At 59.7% G+C, this 21,855-nt stretch overlaps 1 protein-coding gene across 5 annotated transcripts in view; it reads left to right on the top strand.

The window, feature by feature from the left end:
• The window catches only part of KCNQ1 (potassium voltage-gated channel subfamily Q member 1), a 309,854-nt gene that overhangs the window by 238,078 nt on the left and 49,921 nt on the right, over positions 1 to 21,855 (top strand). For 3 of the 5 annotated variants that reach the window (XM_047747251.1, XM_047747254.1, XM_047747253.1), the window contains exons 13-15: positions 2,103 to 2,197; positions 3,118 to 3,164; positions 4,290 to 4,351. In XM_047747251.1, coding sequence (XP_047603207.1) covers positions 2,103 to 2,197; positions 3,118 to 3,164; positions 4,290 to 4,351 — 204 coding nt within the window. The remainder of the gene's footprint in view (positions 1 to 2,102; positions 2,198 to 3,117; positions 3,165 to 4,289; positions 4,352 to 21,855) is intronic. The other 2 variants (XM_047747252.1, XM_047747250.1) reach the window with 1 other exon arrangement.

Below are 21,855 nucleotides of genomic sequence, written 5' to 3'. Positions count from 1 at the left end.
GCGCAGGGAGGCGGGGCTCACGCGCCCCCTCCCCCGCCCCAGAGCCGTGTCCGGCAGCACCCCGTCCTGCAGACCGGTGCGGGCACGTGCTCCTACTCTCCCTGTCTCTCTCACACTCACACCTTCCCAGGGGCACACGCGTGCACACACAAGGTAACGACGCACTCAGGTGCCCATGTCCACCTGCGCACCACGGTCTATGCTCTCCAGCCTCTCTGGGAGCCCATCCCAGGGGTGTGCTCCCTCCTCCTGAGGCCAGACCCACTCCCCGCAGAGCTCTGAACACAGCCCATGTCCCAGCCCAGACCTCACTGGCCTAGGCATGCCCCCCCGGAGCCCTGGGGCCTGCAGGAGGCTGACCGTCATGACTCAGGGCCACCTCCCACGTGCACATGGAGAAGGAGCTCAGACTCTTCCAGAAGGAAGACCTAGGTCTGGGTGCGTTATTACCAGCCCGTACCTAAATGTTGCTGTTACGACGGTCATTCAGCTGACCGTGCAGGGAGCCAGAGGCCCGCCCCGAGTCCTCTCCCATGTCCGCCCTGTGATCTTGCAACAGGCCTTGGATATCGCCCACAAGGTGGTTCTGGAGCCCAGCACGGACCCCGAGGGAGATGAGTCTTCCCGTGCGGGGTACAGCTGTGCTTTGGGGACGATTGGGTCCAATCCTACCCTCCCCCACCAATCTCAGGGTCTTCGTTTGGGGTCCACAGAGGGACTGTGTGTTGCCTGTGAGGGCCAAGGGCCCCACCTGCTAGGTCATGTGGGGAGACAGGGACCGCCTGGACTTCGGGGCCTAGCTCCTGGGAGGAAGGAGGCGTCTGCCGTGGAACTCCCAGAGTCCAGGACCCTAGCAGGGGAGCTGCCAGGACTCCGAGTTGCCCACGTGGCGGGCAGAGCCCCTAGGCTCATCGGAAACAGTCCAGGATCTGAAGAAGGTGACCCCGGGGTACCCCGTGTTTCTGGGAAAACAGGGCCAGTTGTGCCGTCAGACTAGGGGAGCCCCAGTCTTGGGGGACAGGGCCACCGCAAGGAGGGGTAGGCTCTGCTGGGCAGGGAGGACATGTCCCCAGGGGACCCCAGGGCAGACGCCCAGCCCGGACAGTCAGTGGGTCTATGAACCTCGTTCCTCATGGTCTCTGCCCCGGCCTCCTCCACCACGCTGCCTGGCTTGCCTCCCCGGCAAGAGGCAATGACCCCAGGCTCGTTGCTAACGCAGACTCCAGCGCTGCTGAGCCCCACTCGGGGCCCCACCCGCCCAGGCGACCCGTGGCCCCTTGGATAGAGGGGTCGCGTTCCCACGCAGCTCTGGCTGACTTGCATGGGCGCAGGGCCTCTGGGCCAGGAAAAGCCTGCTCCACTGGCTTGCTGCGACCTGGGGGAGACCCTCGGCCCACAGGCTCCTGGGAACGGGGTCGTAAACATGGCTTGAGGTTCTATGATGTCGCGAGAAGCCTCGTGCTCAGTGGTGGTTTCTGGCGGTTTCACCTGAGCCCCATGTGCATTTATGGGCTCTGAGGTGGCACCAAGCCCAGGGGCCTTGGGGTCACTGCCCAGCCCTGCGTGGCCCCAGGCCCACCGTGGGAGCACCCCCTCGGAGCCCCACAGGCTGCCCCGTCACAGAGAGCGAGCACAACAGGCCGCGGCTGTCACCTGAGGCCTCCTCTGCTGGCCTCTCCCCCGCCCTGAGAATGGTGCGTGGGTCAGGGCTCAGCGTGGGGCCCGGAAGACCATGGCTGCGCAGAGCCCGGCCCCTCCTGGCCCCACAGCATGACGGGTTCCTCCCAAGAACGGGGCCTGGTAACCTGGAGAGGGGAGGCAATGGGGCCCTGTGGCAAGTGGGCAGGAAGCTAAGGCCCAGAGAGGCCAAGCCTCCAGCCCAGGGTCCCCCAGCTCCAGCGACCCAGCCCCAGGGCCGAGGGGGCCCTTGTTTGTGCCCTGGGCTGGGACAGCCCCATTGCTCATTGCTCAGCAGCAGTGACCTCCTCAGGTCCCCGAGAGGCCCCATGCAGGCAGGCAGCATCACTGTCGCCGGTGGCACTGGGCGGACAGGGCGTGGCACAGGGCGCGGCACAGGGGGTGACAGTCTTTGTGGTCTACAGCAAGCCCGGAAACCCTATGACGTGCGGGACGTCATCGAGCAGTACTCCCAGGGCCACCTCAACCTCATGGTGCGCATCAAAGAGCTGCAGAGAAGGTGGGCACGGGGGCGGGGCGGGGGTGTGCATGGACAGGGCGGGACATGGGGTCGGGGGGTGGCGTGATGGATGCGGACACGGCGGGGGAAGATGGGGATGGGGCAGCGGTGTGTGATGGACAGAGGCATGGGCACGGGGAGGGGGGCAGCTGGGCTGGGGGCCCCCCAGCCAGCCTGCCGCCCGCACAGAGCCACGGACACCCTCCAGCTACCCCCACCCCCACCACACCACCTGGGAGCCAGGAGGGCCAGGCCTGCCCAGGACGCACCCAGTGCCCGGCATAGAGTCTTGCTCCCTGGGCTGCACCCCTGAGGCCTCCCCATCCTGGGCCTGGAATCAGGAACGCTAACTAGTGGGAGACGCCAGCTTCCAGCATCCGGCCTGAAGAGTTTGTCCCCACGGAAAAACCACGTTCCCCGGGGCCTGCACAGGCTCAGACTGGCTGTACCTCTCCAGTGGGCTAGCCTGGGAACCTACCCCCCGTGTCCTAGGGTATGGCTGGGACACTATGTCCGTTCTGACCTCAGCCAGAGGCTCAGGCTGCCCCCGCTTAGCTCGGCAATGGGGCCTCACCCTGGAAGGGCCCGCTCCCCGCCGGTCTCTCTGAGCGTGGCTGAGGCGCCCGGCCTGGGCTTCTTACAAGGGAATGACAGGACTCGGGGCACTTGCCCCGGGAGGAAGCTGAGGGACTCTGCCACTGCCCCTTGCCTCTGAGCAGCCCCCGGAAGTAGCACAGGCCTCTGGGCCTAGGAGGACCGTGGCGGGCTCAGGGCAGTGGTGGGTGTCCCCAAAAGGGGTGAGTGGCTGGTCGCCCTGCTGGGCACCTCACCTGTCCACTCACCAGTGGGCTGGGTGGGTGTGTGTGGAGCCCGGGCCGAGCACGAGCAGGTCTCCATCTGCCTCCCTCCCTCCCTCCCAGGCTGGACCAGTCCATCGGGAAGCCCTCCCTCTTCATCTCTGTCTCAGGTGAGTTTCCTCATCCAGACACGCTGCCCGCACCAGACCCTTGGCCTCCCCCTCCACCCACGCCCGCCTCTCCCCATCAGAATGGGCCAGAAGGGCCTTGAAAGTGCAGGACAGGCCCACACGCCGGTGGACACCGCCCCCCCCCCCCCCCCCCCCCGCCCAGCCAAGGGCCTAGACATGTGCTTTATAAAGGAATCTTTGGTTCATATAGGATCTCTTTATACAGGGACCTTTCTAGGCCCTCAGAGATCTGAGTGTGACCTTCAGGACCCCATGCGGGGCAAGTAGCCAGCCCAGAGGGACCTGAGGGGCCGGCAACAGCAGCAGCTGGGCGGGAGCCATTCTCCAGCCCTGACCCCTCGTGTCCCCCAGACCGGGGCTACAGCTCCCTCCAGGGAGGACAAGGCTGGGCCGGTCCCGTGGGTCGCCCAGCCCGAGTCCTGGTGGGATCGTGGCTCCGCGGGGGCCGGATGGCAGGCGTTTGGCGAGGCCAGCAGGACACCGGGGGCCGGGGCGGGGGGCGCAGAACGTGCAGACCCGCGTCAGCCACCCAGCGGCACGTCCCAGGCCGCTGCACCGAGGAGAAGCAGGTCTAAGCGGTCCCAGGGCCTCCCAGCGCAGACGGCTCAGGGTTAGGTCGTGGCACGTCCACTGCGCGGCAACTCCTAGTCTGGCAAAAGCAAGGAGCAGACCTTACCCCGCAGGACCCTGTTGCTAGGAAGCACCGACCGTCCCCCGAGCTGCCAGCAGGGCTGGATGACGCGTCCCCACGACAAAGGGTAATGAAAGCCCTTGAACCCTGGCGCGAGTTACTAAGGTGGGACACGGAGGCAGGAAGTGAGCACACGCTGCTCGGGAAATGGCGCCCACAGGCTCGCCACCGCGGGGTCGCCATGACCTCCCACTCCCACAGCGCGCGGCCCCCGCACGGCCCAGTCCCGCGGGTGCGCCTCCCCCCCCCCCCCCCGCCAGCCCACCCCCGCGCCTCCCGGGGTTCCCACCGTGGAGGTGCTCACAAGCAGGCCTTTGACCCTAGACGGCGCCCCCCCAGCCCCCGTCACCCTTCCCTCCGGGCCCCTCCCCCGCCAGCACGCGCGTCCCTGACTTGGGCGCTCTACCCCGCAGAGAAGACCAAGGACCGCGGCAGCAACACCATCGGGGCCCGCCTGAACCGGGTGGAAGACAAGGTAGGCACGAGAACCCCGGGCCGCGCGGGCTCCGGTGACGGTCATGGTCCTCGGGGCGGCACCCACAGCAGCCGTGGATTCTCCCAGAGGCGTCACGAGCCATGTGCGGGCTGCCCTGCACCCTGGCCTGGGCTCAGGGCCTCCCCTGTGGCACCAGGGCCTCCCTAACCTGGGGCTCATGTCCACTCCCCCACTTGAAGCCGATGTCGGTCCCCAGGGCCCTGGTTTGTAGGACCTCTGGTACATGGTCTCTTTACTGACAAGTGGCACCTGGTGCCCCCAGGCCCCTCTCGGGAGAGGCTGAGGCTGCCCAGGGCACGGGGGACAGGGGCGTCTACACCGCCACCGTGTGTGCTTGGGGAATTCAGAGGTGCTGAGAGCAGCACAGGGGTGCGTCGCGGGGAGCTGGGACTGGGGCTCAAGGACCCTCCATGTGGGGTGCAGACCACGCTCGGGGAGCGCCGGGCCGACCAAGGCCCCGCTGCGTATCCAGGTGGGACATGGGCCTGTGGGTCCACAGCACAAGCACGGCCCCTCGGCCACCAGGATGCCTCCGCCGCCAGCAGGCCTGCGGGCCTCTCAGCACAGGAGCCTCTGCCCGGGGTGTCCTGGGGAGCCAAGGGGGCCTTTCTCGGGCTCAGGCCCACCCTGTGAAGTCTCTGGGGTTCAGAGGGGGGCATTATTGTGCCCGACAGCTCGTCCATCTACACGGGCTTTATCTGAAAGTAGCTGGGAGACTAAAAATAGAGGGTTTCACTGGGCAGGGCCTGTGTGTGCCGTTCGGTTTCCCGGGCAACGCCGGTCTCTGGCCCACTTCCATCCCCGCTGAAGCTGGGCAGACAGGGCAGGGTTACGGCTCCCTGGGCCCCCCGGCCCACAGCATCACACCCTCCCCACGTGCACCGTCCGCCTTGGCCTGGGCTGGCCGCGGGGCCTGACACGGGACAGGGCCAGGACAGGAGAGGGAGGGCCGCTGTCCAGGTACCCACGGGGGTCCTCACTTTCGGCCTGGCCAGCTGAGACTATGCAACCCCAACATCCGGCCTGCTGGAGGGTCTGGCCCCCGGGCGGTGCAGGCCCCAGCCAGGCTGGTACCTGGCCTGCTCTCGGGCAGATGGCCTGGTGGGAGATGGCCTTGTCTGGCAGGAAGAGAGCAGGAGAGTTCACGTCCCCAGGCGGCAGGTATCAGAGGCCCGGGGACCCTCCACAGAACCAGGGTATCCTTGGCTCTTCCAGTGCCTGGGACCAGGGACTCGGGGCTGGCATAATCCTCCAGGAGCAGCTGGTGGCCACCCCCGGTGCGGCAGGCCAGGCACCCTGGGGGGAGCTTCCAGACAGCAGAGGAAGCAGAGGTAGGACAGGGGATAGACCTGGGCCCCTTTCTCCAACCTGCTCACCCAGCCCTGACCCCCGGCCAAGCAGGCTTTTGCTGACCGACCTCCACTGCTGATGGGGATCGTGGTGGCCCCTGGGTACACAGGCCTCCCTGCCCTAGGGGACTGGGGAGTGGCCCCTGTTGCACTAGCTTCCAGATGCGCTCCCCTCTCCCTGCCCTGGTGTTCGAGAGTTTTCTTATGGCTCTGCCCTCTGCTTCTCAGGCCAGGCCACCCCTTAAAGCTCGGACTAGAACCTGGTGTCCTCTGGCGATGACAGTGGGTTGGGGACAGGGTCTCCTGGAGCAGCGCCCCTGCCCAGGCTGGAGAAGCAGACATCCAGCCACCTGTGCGGGTCTGACAACCAGGACGGCCCGGTTGGCCACGGTCAGCATGGCGGGCTGCGGTGGGGCCCCGCTTGCCTCCACGATACAGAATTACGGACGCGCCCTCATTTCTTCAGGTCTAAACAACAAAGCTAAGTGTCTTCCAGAGTCCCTGACCCCTGGGGGCAAGGTTTGGGAAAAAAGGAGAGGGGAGACCATCGGACCATGAGGGGTGACCGGGCAGACTGGGTCTGTGCTGTCTGCATCCCCTTCTGCTGGGAGGAAGCGGTTCAGTCTGAGCCGAACCCAGCTGCTCGCAGTCTCCCAGGTAGCGCGCGAGCCAGTGCTCCGTGCCGTGTCGAAGCCCAGGCGGTCCCTCGAGGCGCTGGCCGAGATGGGCTCCCCCGGCCCCGGCCCTCCTCAGCTGCTGGCCTGCACCCCCTCAGCGACAGACCCTGGGAAAGGGCCTCGCCGGGTCCAGAGGGCACGGTGGCCCGTCCTGGGCCCCACATTATCGCAGTCATCACTGGGGCCGTTGGGACCATAAACAACTCCGGAGCCATCCTGCTGACTGCGGGAAGCTGGAGGCAGGAAGTCCAGCAGCCACCGGCCCTCAGGGGCCCAGGAGGCCTGGACAGTGCCAGCCGGCCAGAGGTCCCGGGCCTTCCCCAACCCCACTGGGCTGGTTGAGGGCAGGGAAGGAGTCTGGCCCTCGTGTGGGATGCACGGCTCTGGCCACAGCTAGGATGGCGCTCCTGTCCCAGGCGCACGCACTCAGCTGAGGGACACGGGCTTGGAGAGGATGGGGAGGATATTTGGGGAGTGCAGCTGCTCGCCCCCATTCTTAGGAACAGAGCAGTTCTGAGGAGCAGGGGCCTGGGGTGTCCACGTGCAGGGAGCTGCCTGGGAAAAGCCATCTTGGCTTGTCCAGCGGTGCCTCAGTTTCCCTGCAAGGAACCCCCTCCCCTTATGTGCAGGCCCGGCCCTGAAGGGGAGAAGGGTCCCAGGCACTAGCCGCTCCTCAGAGCCCTTGTCACAGCTCCTGTGTGCCAGAGGGCCTCCCCCACCTCAGAGGGCCCCCCGCTTGTTCCTGGAGCACCTAGCACCCCTGTCTAGGCCTGGCCTGGCTGTGAGGACCCACCTCACTCCAGGGCTGTGACAAGCAAAACTGGCATTGCCACCGGACAGCCTGTGTTCCCCGGGCCACCCTTCAACAGTGAAAGGGAAAGGCCCTCCTCGCACTCTTCTGTTAAAAATGCCCGGAGCCGCCACACTCCCTCCCATTGTCCTTCTGGGAAAGAAGGACCTTCGTTCACGCCAATAAATCCTTCCTTGCATGTGGGGAAACTGAGCCCCAGAGAGGTTGAGCAGTGTCCCAAGGTCACACAGCGGGTCAGGTGAACAGTTGGTCCCGGGGGGGGGCGGGGCGGGGGGGCGCAGGCGGTGGAGAGCCTGAGGCGAGCGCAAAGTGCTTCATGAGCACGAAACCTCAGGGTCAGTTCGAAAAGAGGCCAGGTAGCAGCAGGGCGGGCCAAGCTGGGGACCGGGAGGGTCGGGACAGGCAGGAAAACCCGTGGGCTGCGTCGGCCAGAGCAGCGGCACAGACTAGGCCGGAGGGGCCTGACCAGGGCCTGGAACAGGAGCCCCGAGAACATGGGCCCCTGCCCAACCTCCTGCCCTGCGAGGGCTGCTTGGGAGGCAGGCGTCCCCTTGGCTCTCTGGGGAGCCGTGAAGACGGCTCCAACCCCCGCCCCTGTGCATGTTCTTAGCTCAGCCCCCAGGACAGGCTGCAGGGTCAATGCTGAGCCCTGTGTGTTTTGCAAGCTCAGCTCATCCTGCTTTTGCTGATATGAGGGGCACAGTGGGCTGGGAAGATTTCTTTCTTCTCTGTTTTTGCTGGAAATATTCATGGCTTAGAGCTGGACACAGGGAAGGTCTGGGCTTGCAGGCCCCAGTTCAGAGGGCGTGGGTGGGACGGGGCCCTCACCCCCACCCCCACCATCAGACACTCCTTCCACAGTCTCTTGTCCTCAAACCCTGGCCAGGCACACCTCTCTCCTGGACGCGAATGCCCCTAGCCCGGGAGATTCCCCCCAACACACACACAGCACACTGGCCCTGGACCCCCCTGCTGAGCACACGTTTGCCCCTCATTGATACCAGACAAGCCCAGTTACCCAGGACCTGGGGTCTGCCCCAGACACGGCTCCACCTGCTCTGTCCTCTGCCCAGAGGGACTCCTCCATCCCCCCAGGTGCCAACTGGCCTGAGACCTGGTCATCCAACAGCCGCATCCCCGCTCACCCCCAAGAGCTACCTAGATGCCACTCACCCATCTCTCCAGCCCCATGGCTTCCCTGCTGGGTCTAGGCGTTGGTCATCTCCCTCTGTGACCACTGTCCACCTACCCATGTGGACTCCGGTCCCGCCAGCCCTTCGAAGTCTGCATTATTTCTTAGACACAGCTGAAAACCACCTGCTCATGTTTTCTTCAGAATTTTTGCACTGACATTTCTGTGTGAGATACATACATAACCTCATTTTCCTTCTATACACCGTCTTCATCAGGATGTGGGGTCAAATTTACATGAACCTCCCTGAATGAGTGCAGAAGTGTTCTGTCCTTTTCTACTTTCTAGAACATTTCATATGGGATTTGGAATTCTTCCCCTCCTGAACGTTAGGTGACATTAAAGGTAAAGCCATCCAGGCCTGGCGCTTTCTTTGTGGGAAGACTTCACAGTCCAAGTCAAGGACATGGCAGCTATGGGACGGTGGGTTTTCTATCTCTTCTCATGTCAGTTTTGCTCAGTTGTATATCTAGAAATCTTTGTTTCCTCTCCGTTTTCCAGTTTACTGGCGTTATCATTTTAATGTCTGTATTATCTGTAGCTAAGTGCCAGTTGCTAATTTTTAGACTTTCTAGATTTCTAAAGTGTGACTTTAAGGTTCTCCATTTTCATCTAACGACCACTTAAAGTGCATTTAATTCCAACGTCCACTTGCTTGCACACCTTTCTCATCTCCATGATGACCTCTTGTTTGTCCCAGCAGCTCTTTCTAGCATGATTTTTGTCATTGTTAGAATTCTAAGAGTTCTCTAATTGCTCACTTGTCAGTGAAAGTGCTTGTGTGGCATCAGTCCTTTGAAATACTGTGAAGCCTTTTTTTTTTTAAGATTTTATGTATTTATTTGACAGACACAGATCACAAGTAGGCAGAGAGGCAGGCAGAGAGAGAGAGGAGGAAGCAGGCTCCGCGCTGAGCAGAGAGCCCGATGCGGGGCTCAATCCCAGGACTCTGAGATCATGACCTGAGCCGAAGGCAGAGGCCTTAACCAACTGAGCCACCCAGGCGCCCCTTTACTTTTTATTTTTTTTATTTTTTGCTTATAGATATCCAATGGCCTCAGCACCTTTTATTGAGAATGCTGTTTTCCACATTGACTTGTCACAGCACCTTTGTCAGAAATCAATGGAGCGTACATATATGGGTTTGTTTATGGATTCTCAAGTCTGTTATGTCTGTATGCCCATCCTCAAATCCGCATTACACCATCTTGATTATTGTAGCTTTATAGCATGTTTCAAAATCAGGTAGTGTGAGTCTTCTAAGGTTTTTTTCTTTCTTAAATTGTTTTGCTCATTCTAAGTCCTATGAATTTTTCTACGAATTTTAGAATCATCTTGTCAGTTTCAACCGAAAGGAAGAAAGAGAGAGAGAGGGACGGAGGAGGGAGGGGAAAAGAAAGCTGGGATTTTTTTTTTTTAAGATTTTATTTATTTATTTGACAGAGAGAAATCACAAGTAAGCAGAGAGGCAGGCAGAGAGAGAGGAGGAAGCAGGCTCCCTGCTGAGCAGAAAGCCCAATGTGGGGCTCGAACCCAGGACCTGGGATCATGACCTGAGCCGAAGGCAGCGGCTTAACCCACTGAGCCACCCAAGCGCCCTGAAAGCTGGGATTTTGATAGGGATTGTGTTGAACCTCTGGATCTCTTTGGGAAAAACTGATGTCTTAACAATACAGAGTCTCCTAACCCATGCGTACGGCTGGGGCACACCGTTCACTTGGTCTGCTCAAGTTTCTTCCAGTGATGCCATCTTTGGCGTACAGTTCTCACACAGCTTTTGTTAAATTTACTCCTAAACATTTTATGACTTTGGTGCTATTGTTAAGGGAACTGTTTCCTTCATTTCATTTTTTCATTGTTTACTACCAGTGTCTGAAAATACTATTAATATTTTATGTCAGACTTGGAAAGTATGACTTTGCTGTTATTAACTTCAATAAGTTTTGTTGTTATTGTTGTTGGTTCCTTGGGATTTTCAACATGTAGAATCACGACAGGTGTGAAGAAGGGCACACCTGCCCTTCCCATCTTCCTTCCCATCTGGGTGCCTTTAATTTCTCTTCTTGCCCATTTATGCTGCCTTGAACACCCGGGGAAATGTTGACTAGAAGTAGCCAGGCACTGTCAAATTGAGAAAATCACTCAGCGACTCCCTGTCCAGTGTGCTATTAGCTGCTGGTTTCCCATGCGTGCTCTTTATTAGGCTGAAGTTTTTTCCTTCTGCTCTTGGCATTTTCAGAGTTTTTATCATGAATGTATATTGGATTTTCTCAAATGCCCATTCTGCATCTTTTGAGATGGTCAAACGATTTTTATCCCTTGTGCTACTAATGTGGTGTAATAACCAGTTTAGGGGGTTAAGTGAACTTTGCATTTTCCACTTGGGCAGGGTTGATCGTCTCTTGTACACATTGCCATGTTCAGTTTGCTAACATTTTGTTAAGAATATATCTATATTCATAAAGGATATTGATCTGTAGTTTTCTTGTGATTTTTTTTTTCTGATTTTGGTGTCCGGTTTTTAAATTCTTTTATTTTCAATCCTTTATACGCATTTTGGATGTCTTTTGCAAACACTTAATGGCTGAGAAGTTTGGTTTTTTTTAATCATTTAACACATTTATACTTAAAGTAATTTCTAATCTGTTTGGATTGACTTCTAGCAATGTATATTGTGTTTTCCTTTCGTACTAAAATTTTTAATGTTTATTTTGCTCCATGTGTTGGGTTGAGTACCATTTCTCAGTCTGCTTTTTTTCCTACTGGTTTTGAAGTTATATATTCTATTGTCATTCTTGTAGATGTCAACCCAGAACGTCTTAAATGGATGTATAACAGTTAATTGCTACTTTACCCACATCTGTAATAAAAGGACGTTAGAAAACTTTAGACTCAATCACTCCCCCGCTGACTTACAGTCTTTGTTGTTGTATATTTTAGCTCACTCATGTTTATTTTTTTAGCCGAATGATTCGTGAATAATAATGCTTCAGACAATCAATATGTGTTTAAACGTACTCGCCTATGTTACCTCTTTCGTCACTCATCATTTATTTTTCATCTCAGATCTTACATCTGGAATCACTTTTTTCCCAGCTGATGTATTTATTAGAATTTCTGTCTCAAAAATCAGAATCTCTCCGGGTTTTTTTTTTTTTAATGACTGCTTTTGCTGTCGTTCTTAAAAAATATTTCCACTGGGAATACAGTTCCAGGCCCTAGGTTACCAAAATGGTTTTCTCTCCGCACATTGGAAATATTATCCAACTGTTCTTTGGCGTATCCAGCTCATCCTGAGAGCAAAGGTGAAGCTGAGTGCTTCCTCCTCAGAAGGCAGCATGTGTCTTCTCTCTGGCCGCTTCGTAGATCGCTCCTGTGGTTCTGGTCTTCTGCATTTTCACTGCAGGGTCTGCATGGAGTTTCTCTTGTTGGTTCTCTTTGGAATCGGTGAGTTCCCTTCATCTGTGGTTCGGTGTCCAATCTGAGTTCGGAATTACTCTCTGTCATTAGCTCTTCAGATCTTACTGGACGCTGAAAGATAATGAGTTCCTGGTATCCTTCTGGAATTTTCATGAGGCCTGTGGCAGACCTTCTCCCTCCCCACCACATTCCTTAACCTCTTGTACTAAAATCAGATTGTCTCTGTATACTGTCTTCTGGTCCACCTTCCAATTCACTAATTATTTCTTCAGCTGTGTCTAATCTGCCCTGTCCAGGGAATTTTTAATTTCAATTATTTTTCTATTTATGAAACTTCTATTTGGCTCTCATTCATACCTGATTGGTCATTTTTAATAGGCTTTCTCTTTATCTGTGTATTTAAACTTTAAAAAATGTTGAAATGCATTGAATGGGGCTTTTTTACATTTTGTTTCTATTAATTTTCCTATCTCTTTGTGAGTCTGCTTCTCTGGTCTTTGTTTTTTCTGACTGGTTTTCATTCATGGTGTTTCATTGCCTTTCAGGGTTTTGTTTCTTTAAAATCAGAAGTTCATATGTCCTAAAATTTATCTGTGGGTATTCCTGAGGCCTAGCAGAATTGAGGGTCTCAGGGGGAATCTATGGCTCCTGCTTCCTTTGCTGTACATGTGTGTGTAGGGGGTACTACCATGCTGGACTTCAAATTCTAAGCTCAGAGTTTTCTAGAAACACACCCAGGAAGGGTGTGTTTGGGCTTCCAAGCTGAGCATGGATGTGATTTCTCGGAGCGAACATTGTTCCACTGCTCTTAGCCTCAGATGGTTCTCTTTACAGCCTTTTTGGGAAGTCGGTTACTTCTCACTGACCCTCACACCGAACAGAGTCCTTTGAAGGTCCCAGCTTCATGTAGGGCTGCACAGCGAGACTCCCCACCTTGGGCAGGCCCGGCCTTGGATGCCATCCGTCACCTGTGAGAGTCATGTTTGCTCAGCTCGTCAGGTGTCTTAGGGCACCTCTTACGTCTGTGGCTTCCACTCTCACTGTACTTCCAGCCTCTGACCTCCTATACCTCCCGCTGAGCTCATCAACGCCAGCGAGTGTCTCGCCAGCACAGGATCAGACAAGCTCTCATCCTCGCACAGTGGGCAGAATCAGGATTTTGAAGACGGGATTTTTCTGGGAAGCCGGCATCTCTTGGCTGTAGCGTCCCAGCTCCCCATGCTGGTCCCAACTCTGCTGCTTTCCGTTCCCCCATAACTCTGGGAGTGACTGGGTGGTAGTGACAGGTCTGGTTTATGCTGGTCCCTGGGGTCTCAGTGGTGAGTGGATCTCATGCTGGAGCTCCAGGGGGTCTGGGTGGGGCTGCCAGCCCTCAGCAGGCTGGACTGAGAGAGAACCGCTTCTACAGCCTCTCCACCCCTCAGAAAGGGGGGAATCCCCCCACTAACTTATACTGAGGCCCACTGGCCTAGTTCAGCTAAGGGCCTCTAGACTAGGGACCAGCAAACTGGGGCCTCAGGGCCAAATCTCGGGCCGGACCCGTTTTCACAATAAAAAACAAGAATAAATAAATAAGTAAATTCTAAAACAGAACTCAGAGCTTGAAAGGCCTCCTCATCTGTGATATTTGCAGTCTGGCCCCTTACGGAAAAGTTTGCTGACCCCCAGTCTAGGCCAGGGTCGTCTGGTAGAAATCTAGTGGAAACCACAGATACAACCTAACATTTCCTAATAGCGATAGTCGAAAAGATACAAAGAAATCGATCGGATTCACTCTAACCATACATCTTATTGAACCCGGGAGAGTGAAAGTATTATCACTTACGTATATAGTAAATATGAAAAGAATCGTTGGGATGATCGACATTGTTTGCTCAAATGCTGGGCGTGTCTCACACTCACCGTGCGTCTCAGTTTGGATGCCGTGTTTTCCTAAGAGCTACTCGGTCTGCGTTTAGATACAAAACGTGCAGTTAAAAAGGAGGGTCTCTTACCTAAGTCATTCCAAACATCCTTCAAGTTTTCCCATCCCTGAATTGGGGGTCTATATTTAAATTTAAATTTGAATTCGCTTAACTTAAATCCAATTAAAATTCACTTCCTTGGTTTCACAAGCCGCACATCAGCTGCTCCGGGACCCCACGGGCTGCTGAGCGGTGATCGCACAAGGCCGCTCTCGTGTGGCGCCCCAGCACCCAACCCACGGGGGGAACGCCTGCTGAGCGGTGCCCAACACAGGCAGACGAAGGCCACCTCGTAAGCCCCGACGTCCCCAGCACGGGCAAGTCCTTCCGGGTCCCTCAGCTCCCATAGGACGTTCCCTGGATTCCCTCGCTCGAGCCCCCAGAGCCTGTGACCCACGCCTCCCTGTCCACTGCCTGCCTGGGACTCTGATCCTCCCACCACCTCTGTCCCCCAGCAGCCAGGCCTCCCCCGACTCCCGCTCCCAGGAGGCCATGTCTGCAGGCTGCTCGGGAGGCACCAGGCACTACCCTGGGCTCCATCGTGCCCCTCACTGCCAGCTCCGGCTGGTCGCACGAGAAGTCGGGCATGGGGCGGCTCCCCTGACAGCCCAGCCCCCCGCCCCGTTCAGAGCCCCCCCACTTTCCTCCGCCCCTCCCCCGCCCCTGCTCCCCGCGCCGGTGACTGGCTCTTGAGTGACAAGGCTGTAAACAGGCGAAGGCGTGGGCTCTGGCTGATCAAAGGGCCCCCTTCAGAAGCCTTCATTAGCTGCTATTCTGGGAACTGGTTATTTTAAGGTTAGTGTATTTTTTCTTTCCTGAGGAGCCGTCTTAGTGGACGGTGAGGGCCTGAGGTGCGAGCTCTTCAGTCAAGCCACACAAGCCGTGTTTTGTCTAGGGTTTCAAAGATAAACCTGTAACGAAAATGCCAGTAGACGCTGAGCGCCACTACCCCCCTTCCCGGGCCAGGGCGGGCGGGCCGGCCGGGGGGTCCTGCACCCCGCGAGCCGTGAGGGGGAGACCTGGCGGGGCCGGGGTAGCTGCGCTCCTGGCGGGGACCTGAGGTCAGAGCCCTCGGGGCCCCTGGGCCATCGTGCCAGGCCTTCTCGTGGCCAGGCCCGGGGGGCTTCTCTGGCCCACGGTCTCCCAAGGGAGGCTGCCCACCCTCCACTGTGGCCGGGGTGGGGGGGGGGCACACACCGACGCCACCGTTTAGGAAGGCTGTGCTGTGCTGGGGGGCACCCCGGGCCTCGCCGGAAGGGAGCGGGTCACAGTGCTGTGGAGCTCTGGGAAGGAGTCTAGCCCCGTGTGCTCCCGCTAGAGAATCCTGTGCCCTCGTGGCTCCTGTGCCCACTCCCGGGATGGCGGAGCACTGGGGCCTGGGGGTTTCACGGGGCACACTCAGCACAGCCCGGTTTGTAGGAGCGGGACGGGCGGGGGGATTGAGCAAACAGAGCCCCCCCCCAAGTGGCAAGAGGGGCCCCCTCACGAGCTGCTGAGGAAGACGATGAGGGCTGGGATAATGAAGGCGTGTGGCCCCCGACGGAGGTGGGGAGGACGGCACATGCCCGGCGGGGCTGCAGGGTGGGGGACTTGGGGGGCACCCGTGCGCGCCCATGAGATGCTCCGTCCTTCCTTGGCCAAGGTCGAGATGCCCCTTCCAGGCCGTGTGCGCCTTCCCAGGTGCAGCCTCCCACTCTGGGGCTCTGTCCTTTGTCCGCGGGGGCTGCTCACCCACAAGGACCAGGGCTCCAACCCTCCACTCCCCTCTGAAGGCCTCCAAGTTCCCTCTAGGGCTTGGAAGTGGGTCTAGACATTCCCCTCAGTCCACAGGGGCCTGGCCTCCTCCAGGCCTGAAGGCCAGCCCAGAAGGGACACACTCCTGGCCTCCGCTCCACCCCATGGGGGAGAACGAGTCACTGGCCCTTCCCAGAGGAGTTTGGGGAATGGGGTCCCAGCAGGCAGCCCTTTTCCAGCCACGTGATGGTAGGAGCAGGGACCTTTGGAGCCGTCCGTGAGTCCGGACATCTGTCTGACCATGCATGGGCTCCCAGGGCGGCAGACCCACCCACGCCTCAGGCCTGCCCCCCGAGTGCCGGCCCCCACGGCCTCCCGCCCTCCCCTGCACAGCTCGTTGCGCAGCCCCTCGGCCCCTGGCAAGGGCCTAGGACAGCCCAGCCCCAAGGGCCCTCATGCTGGGCGTGGTTCTCCAGCTCAGGTCCCCAGCAGGGTTAGAAAACACCCGGGAGACAGGCCGTGAGGTCCTCCAGCGTGGACTGGCACCCAGCAGGCAGCCATAGGCACACTTGCACAAAACAGATAAGAGGGGCCGATGGGAGGGGCCGTGGTCAGCTGCGGGGTCCGTCCTGCCGTCTGAGCAACTCCCCGCATCACGCTCAACCCCGTGGTCCAGGCAACGGGGCCGGCACAGGAGGCCGACATCTGAAGGGAGCCCCTTCACGGAGGTCAGAGGAGCGGGTAAGGCCTTGCGACCAGGGGCATCAGGGTGGCCCGGTGCAGACAGGCCCAGTCACCCCGGGGGGCTGAATCGCTCTCACTGAAACAAAAGCACTGGTCAGGGCGGCCTCCGAGGGAACTGCCGGCGTTCTCGGCCTTTCCCCCCATCAGGGTGAGGCTGGAGCCCCCGGCAGGATCTAAGGGGTTTGGCCGCCAAGGGGCCATGGTTGTGGGATGGAGGTCAGAGCTGGCCTGGACCCGGACCCTGGAGCACACGTCAGGGCTGACGCCCAGGGCAGCATATTGGCCAGGATGAGCCCTGGGCCTCGTCGGACACGAAGGCAAGAGGTGGGAAGGCTGACCTCACAATCAGACCATGACTGACCCCAGTCCACTCCCGCCTGGCCAGCAGGAGCAGATGCCCCTTGGCTGCCCAGCAGGGACTGTGAGTGCTGGCTGTTGAAGTCTGCTTCTGGCCTTGAAAGGCCCACAGGGGCCAAAGAGTCTCACCTGCGCAGGGATGGAAAGGTCTAGAACACCTGCCGTCCCTCAGCAGCGCACTCGGGCACAGGCCCTGGGGCTCGGGGTGTTCTGTGGAAAGCCGTGATCCCCAGTATGACCTGCACCCAGCAGCAGGTCCCTGTCTCTGGGAACCCAGGGCCATGGTGCCCGGGCATGGGCCTGGAGGAGCCCATGGGGAGGTGCCCAAGGCTCACGGGGCTTGTCGCTCTCTGAGCCTCAGTTTCCCCCTCCATCCATGGCCTGGTCTCCCGTGATGCCCAAGAGGCCAGCGCCTGCCCAGAGCATTGCCAACAGCAAGGCCATCTAGCTGCCTCCAGGGCTGCGTCTTTTCACAAAATTTATGGACCCGGAGCCTCGTCCCTCCCTGCTGTCCTGCCTCAGCGGGGGCAGAGCCAGGACCTGAGCCTGGCAGCCAGGCTCCCACGCACACATCCGGATTCCGGTTGACTGATGGTCCAGGCCTCCCACTCATAGGTGGGAAGCCCCCAAGGACCTTCCCATCTCCCCTCCCCACCTTACAGAGAACAAAACCCAGCCTTCCCTTTGCACCTGTGCCTCCAGCAGCTGGGTTCAAGCCCTGCCCCCTTGGCTCACCAGCCATGAGAACCAGTGAGTCACACCAGGGCCTCTGTAACCCCATGAGTCAGTCAGCGGAGAGGGTGACATTAGTGCTACTGGGCCAAGCGCTACGGAGAATTCCTAAGTGGATCCACATCCACACCTGAGGAACTTCACATGCAAAGGCCCTGTGGCGTGGGGAAGTACAGCAAGTTCCGGGACCAAGGAACCTGGGCATCGGATGCAGAGCTCCGGGAGAGTGGGCATGAGAGTGGACCGGCCATCGGGCAAGGAGTGGTGCTCAGGGGCCAGTCCGGGAGTTCAAGCTCTGCTCTGACCCCGTGCACTTCTGGGCCTGAGCCTCAGTTTCCCCAGCTGCACCACGGCCTGTTGTTTCTGTGGCTTCGGCAGTGGCCGGGAATTGTTCTTTCCTCCACACCTCCCTCCCTCTCTCCTGGGCGTTTCCCTTCCGGTCTGCCCAGGACGAAACTGCCCTCCCCCCACCCCTCTACCCCCCACCCCCCCACCGCCCACAACGAGGCCTCTCCTGAATGACTCTATTTATAGGCTGCAAATATTGGCCAGAAAGGAAATTTACATTTTTTTGAAAAAAACGGAGCTCCGGTCTGTGTGAGCTTGCGCGCGTTGACTGAGAAAGGCCCGGGGCAGGGAGCGGCGGGCAGAGACGGCGTGCGGGCCAGCAGGCAGTGGGCGGCAGCACCCGCCGGGAGAGCTGGGGTGGGCAGGCCGTCTGCGGGGGCCCAGGCGTGAGGGCGGCCGGAGCCTCGTCTCTGAGGCGAACCCTGCCCAGCCGCCTTGGCCAACCTCAGAAAAACATGTATTTTGATCAAAATGGGCCCTTTTTTAAACTGGTCACCCTGCGGGTCAGGGCACAGCCTGCCCCCAGCCGGTCCTGCATATTAAGCAGTGGCTTGGTCACCACCAAAAATAGATGTCCCGGCCCGGAGGCAGGGCCGTCCCGCCGCCCGGAGAGGGGGCAGCAGGCCCAGGCCCAGGCATGCGGGCCCCGACGGCTGGCCGTGGGGAGCCCATGCCCAGCACTCTGGGGGCCACCGCCCCACAGGGTCCCAGGGCCAGGCCAGGGGCAGGATGTGAACATCCGGGAGCATCCAGGGCTGGGACCTGGGTGTCGGCCACGGCGGCCTGGGCCTGGTGGGGCCGGAGCGTGGCCCTGGCCCGCGGGGCGGGGCGGCAGGTGGACGCCAGCAGGTCCCCAACCACAAAGCCACATGCAGCGGGCAGCAGGCGGCCTCCCCACCCCGCGCGGGCCTCTGGCACCCTCGGCCTGGGGCTCCCCTTCTCCTCAGAGGCCGAGTCCACAAAATGGCTGACAGGGCCCTCCCGGCCGGGCCGCGAACGCCGGGAGTCGCCGCGCGGAGCTGGTGTTTATTCTGCCGAGCGAACGGCCTTTCGTTGCCCGGGTTCCGAGCGCTCCAGAGGCAGATGGAAATTTTTGTGGATTGAACACGGGGCTGAGGCGCGCTGGGCTGTTTGGGTTGGCAGCGCACTCCCTCCCCACCCCGTTCCTCATCCGCTGCTCCCGCCCTCGTCACCCGAGCATCCATTCATGCCTCCGCTCCCGGTCCCCTCCCCCCTTCCTCCACTCCCAGCCCTCCGTGCCCACCCTCCTCCTCCTGCCTTGGGGCGGCACTGGGGAGGAAGGGGGCATGCTAGCCCAGAGCAGGGCAGCCTCGAACCAACCCCCCCAACAAGTTGGGAAGAGCCTGCAGGATGCGGGAAGATGGAGCGGACGGGCCGGCTACTTGGGGCCCTTTTCGGACAGGGGGCCCCTCTGACCTCCAGATCCTCCTCTGTGAAATGGGAGCCGTTGGACAGACAAGGCAGACAGTGTGTGTGGCAAGCCCGTGGGTCCAGCGCCAGGAAAATGCTCAGCACACAAGGCCCATCATGGGGCCTTCTCCTGGGAAGGCAAAAGTCACCCAGGTAGCATGAGGGGCTTTATACCTCCCTCCCACTCGAGAGAAACCCTCTGTGTCTAGGTGGACCTGGGCCTGCTGATCTGCAGGAAAGACCTTGGGGACAAGGGAGCAAGGCGTGTGGGTATCTATGGGAAGAATATTCTGGGCAGAGGGCACATCCCGTACAAAGGCCCTGCAGTGGGGCTGTGCCTGGTTGTCTGAACAGGAGGCAAGCAGCAGTGTGGCCCGACCCGTGGGTTGAGGAGGAGACTGGAGGGTGAGGGGCACATAGGTAAAGGGCTGGGCTGACCGTCAGGCCCTGGGAGCCACCAGAAGAACCCGGGACATTGCTGGGGGAGGTGGGAGTCTTCAGGGCTGAGCAGGGCAGAGAGCTGACTCTCATTTTTAGCGATGGTTCTTGGCTCATTGAGAAGAGCCCACACAGGGGCAAGTGTGGCTGCAGGCAGACCTGTGGCGGCCATGCGCCCCCTCCCACCCCTCCGCTGTACCCACTGCCACCACCCCGCCCTGGGATACAGGCCGGTCAGCGTGCACAGCCCCCGCTCTGTTCCCCGCCGGCCGGGAGCCACAGGTCAGGTCTCACACATAAAGAGCCATCTGTGTGGGCAGTGAGGTGGCCGGCCAGCCTGCCGCCCGCACAGGGACACTCTATCCAGCAGGGCCCACACACCCCCACCCTGCTGGACCACCAGCACCCACCCCCTGGCAGGAGCTCCTCGGGGCAGTGTGAGGCCCTGGCCCGTGTTACTGACATCCGGGTGACCCTCGTCACCTGGCCGCTCTCGGCTCCAAGAACCAGAGCAGTGAGGCCCGGCAGAGTGCCACTGGTCACAGCCTGGGCACAGCCTGGGCACAGCCTGGGCACGGCTCGCAGACACACAGGGTCTTGGTTTTAAGGCTTTGTGACATTACCTTTTTCTAAGAAGGGTCGCATCCAGACACCAGGTGAAAATCATGTTAGCAGCTCCCCGAGAGTATTTTCTCAGCCCCGAACGATGTCCAGCACCCATGGGTGTCCTAGAAATTGAGGCCCCTCTGGTCTGGACTGGACAGAGGGACTAGAAGTCACAGGAACAGAAAGTAGAGAAACCAGGAAAGGAGGCGTCTTGAACCCCTGCAGGCGTGCACGCGAGCTTCTGTTCCTTGTATGTCCATTGGGCACCGACTACAAGCAGGGGTTGTCACCAGAGTGGGACAGGCTGATCTCTGCCCCATGGAGCACACAGTCCGGCAGGCAGACTAGGGAGCGCTCAGCGGGTCAGGGGACTGGAGCCACAGGAGGAAATGAGGTGGAGGGTGGCGTGGGGTGGACGAGTGGCTTATGCAAAGGCCCTGGGGCTTGGGCTGGATGAGGCTGAGAGCAGGTGAGTTCTGCAGCCACCACCCTCTGAGCCATGCCTGTGCCACGCCTGTCCCTCCCAAATTCCTCTCTCCTGGTGGTGGAAACTTGGGGAAGCCCACGTACTGCTCTCCTTTAAAGGCAAGAAGATGCCCCTGGGCAGGCAGAGGGCCCTGGGAAGGTGTGACTCAACACACCCTGGAGAGTGGCAGAGGGCAGGAGGGAGGGGCCAGGCAGGTCACCTCCCGCTCCCACAGCTGCTCGGCTCGCCAGCACACAAGCCAGCTTACCGTGCCCTGCCTCAGTCCCGCTGTCTGCTCTCCCTGCCCCCGGGGGTGTCGTGGACCGGGCAGAAGCAGCTTGCACAGGAAGGGAGGCTCTGTGCCCTTTGCGGGGCTTCTCTGTGCTGGGGGCTGGAGGAGGAGCGGGGCCCGCCATCAAGGGGTGTGCCACTCGCCGGGGACACCACCGACAGGGCCTCGGGGGATTGGGTGGACTGGCTTCTCTGTCCCCTTCCGTCTCCATCTGTTCCCGAGACAGGAGTGCCACGGCCCAACCAGCCTGCCCGTCTTTGCAGCAACACCTGGGGACAGCCAGAGCTGAGAGCCCTCGGGCACAGGTGGGCACCACAGAGCAGTCCCCTGGTCCAGGCCAGCTCCCCACCTGCAGGTCCACGCCGCCCCCAGTCCAGGCCAGCTCCAGCAGACCCTCAGACACTACCACCGGGGTTCACTTGGGCTTTGACCAGAGTCATCGAGGTCAGAGCACTGCCCTGCTCCTGCTGGCTTCAGGCTTCTTCTTGCCACGGTGACCCCCAGCCCCCCGGCCTCAGAGCCAGCCACAAGGAAAACCACCTGATTTCTGAGTTCCATAAATCCCAGGGAGCCTCTCTGTCCCCCACTGCTGAGGAACGTCCACATGCCGGTGCCACCCAGCACAGCCACACGTGGCCACTGCCTCATCTTCTCGATGGTCCCCGGGAGGGCCCCGAGTGAGGACACAGCCCGGCCCCCTGTCCGGCCCGCCCGTGGGCTCCCTACCCAAACCACACTTTGCACAATGACGGTCACTCTGCACTCAGCGGGCGAGCTAGGGAGACACCCCCCGCCTTCCTCTCCCTGGCCTTCCCAGCGCGTCCCTCCGTGGCCCGTCCCAGCCTGAGGAACACCCCTTGTTCCCGGCTTTCTCTCCACTGGGTTTGCCATCACAGCCCTTTCCCACCACAGAGGAAGTGTC

This window comes from Lutra lutra, chromosome 10 (assembly GCF_902655055.1).
Source record: "Lutra lutra chromosome 10, mLutLut1.2, whole genome shotgun sequence".
Lineage (NCBI taxonomy): Eukaryota > Metazoa > Chordata > Mammalia > Carnivora > Mustelidae > Lutra > Lutra lutra.
Note: the sequence above shows the minus strand (reverse complement) of the source record. Positions and strands in the feature narration are given on the sequence as shown.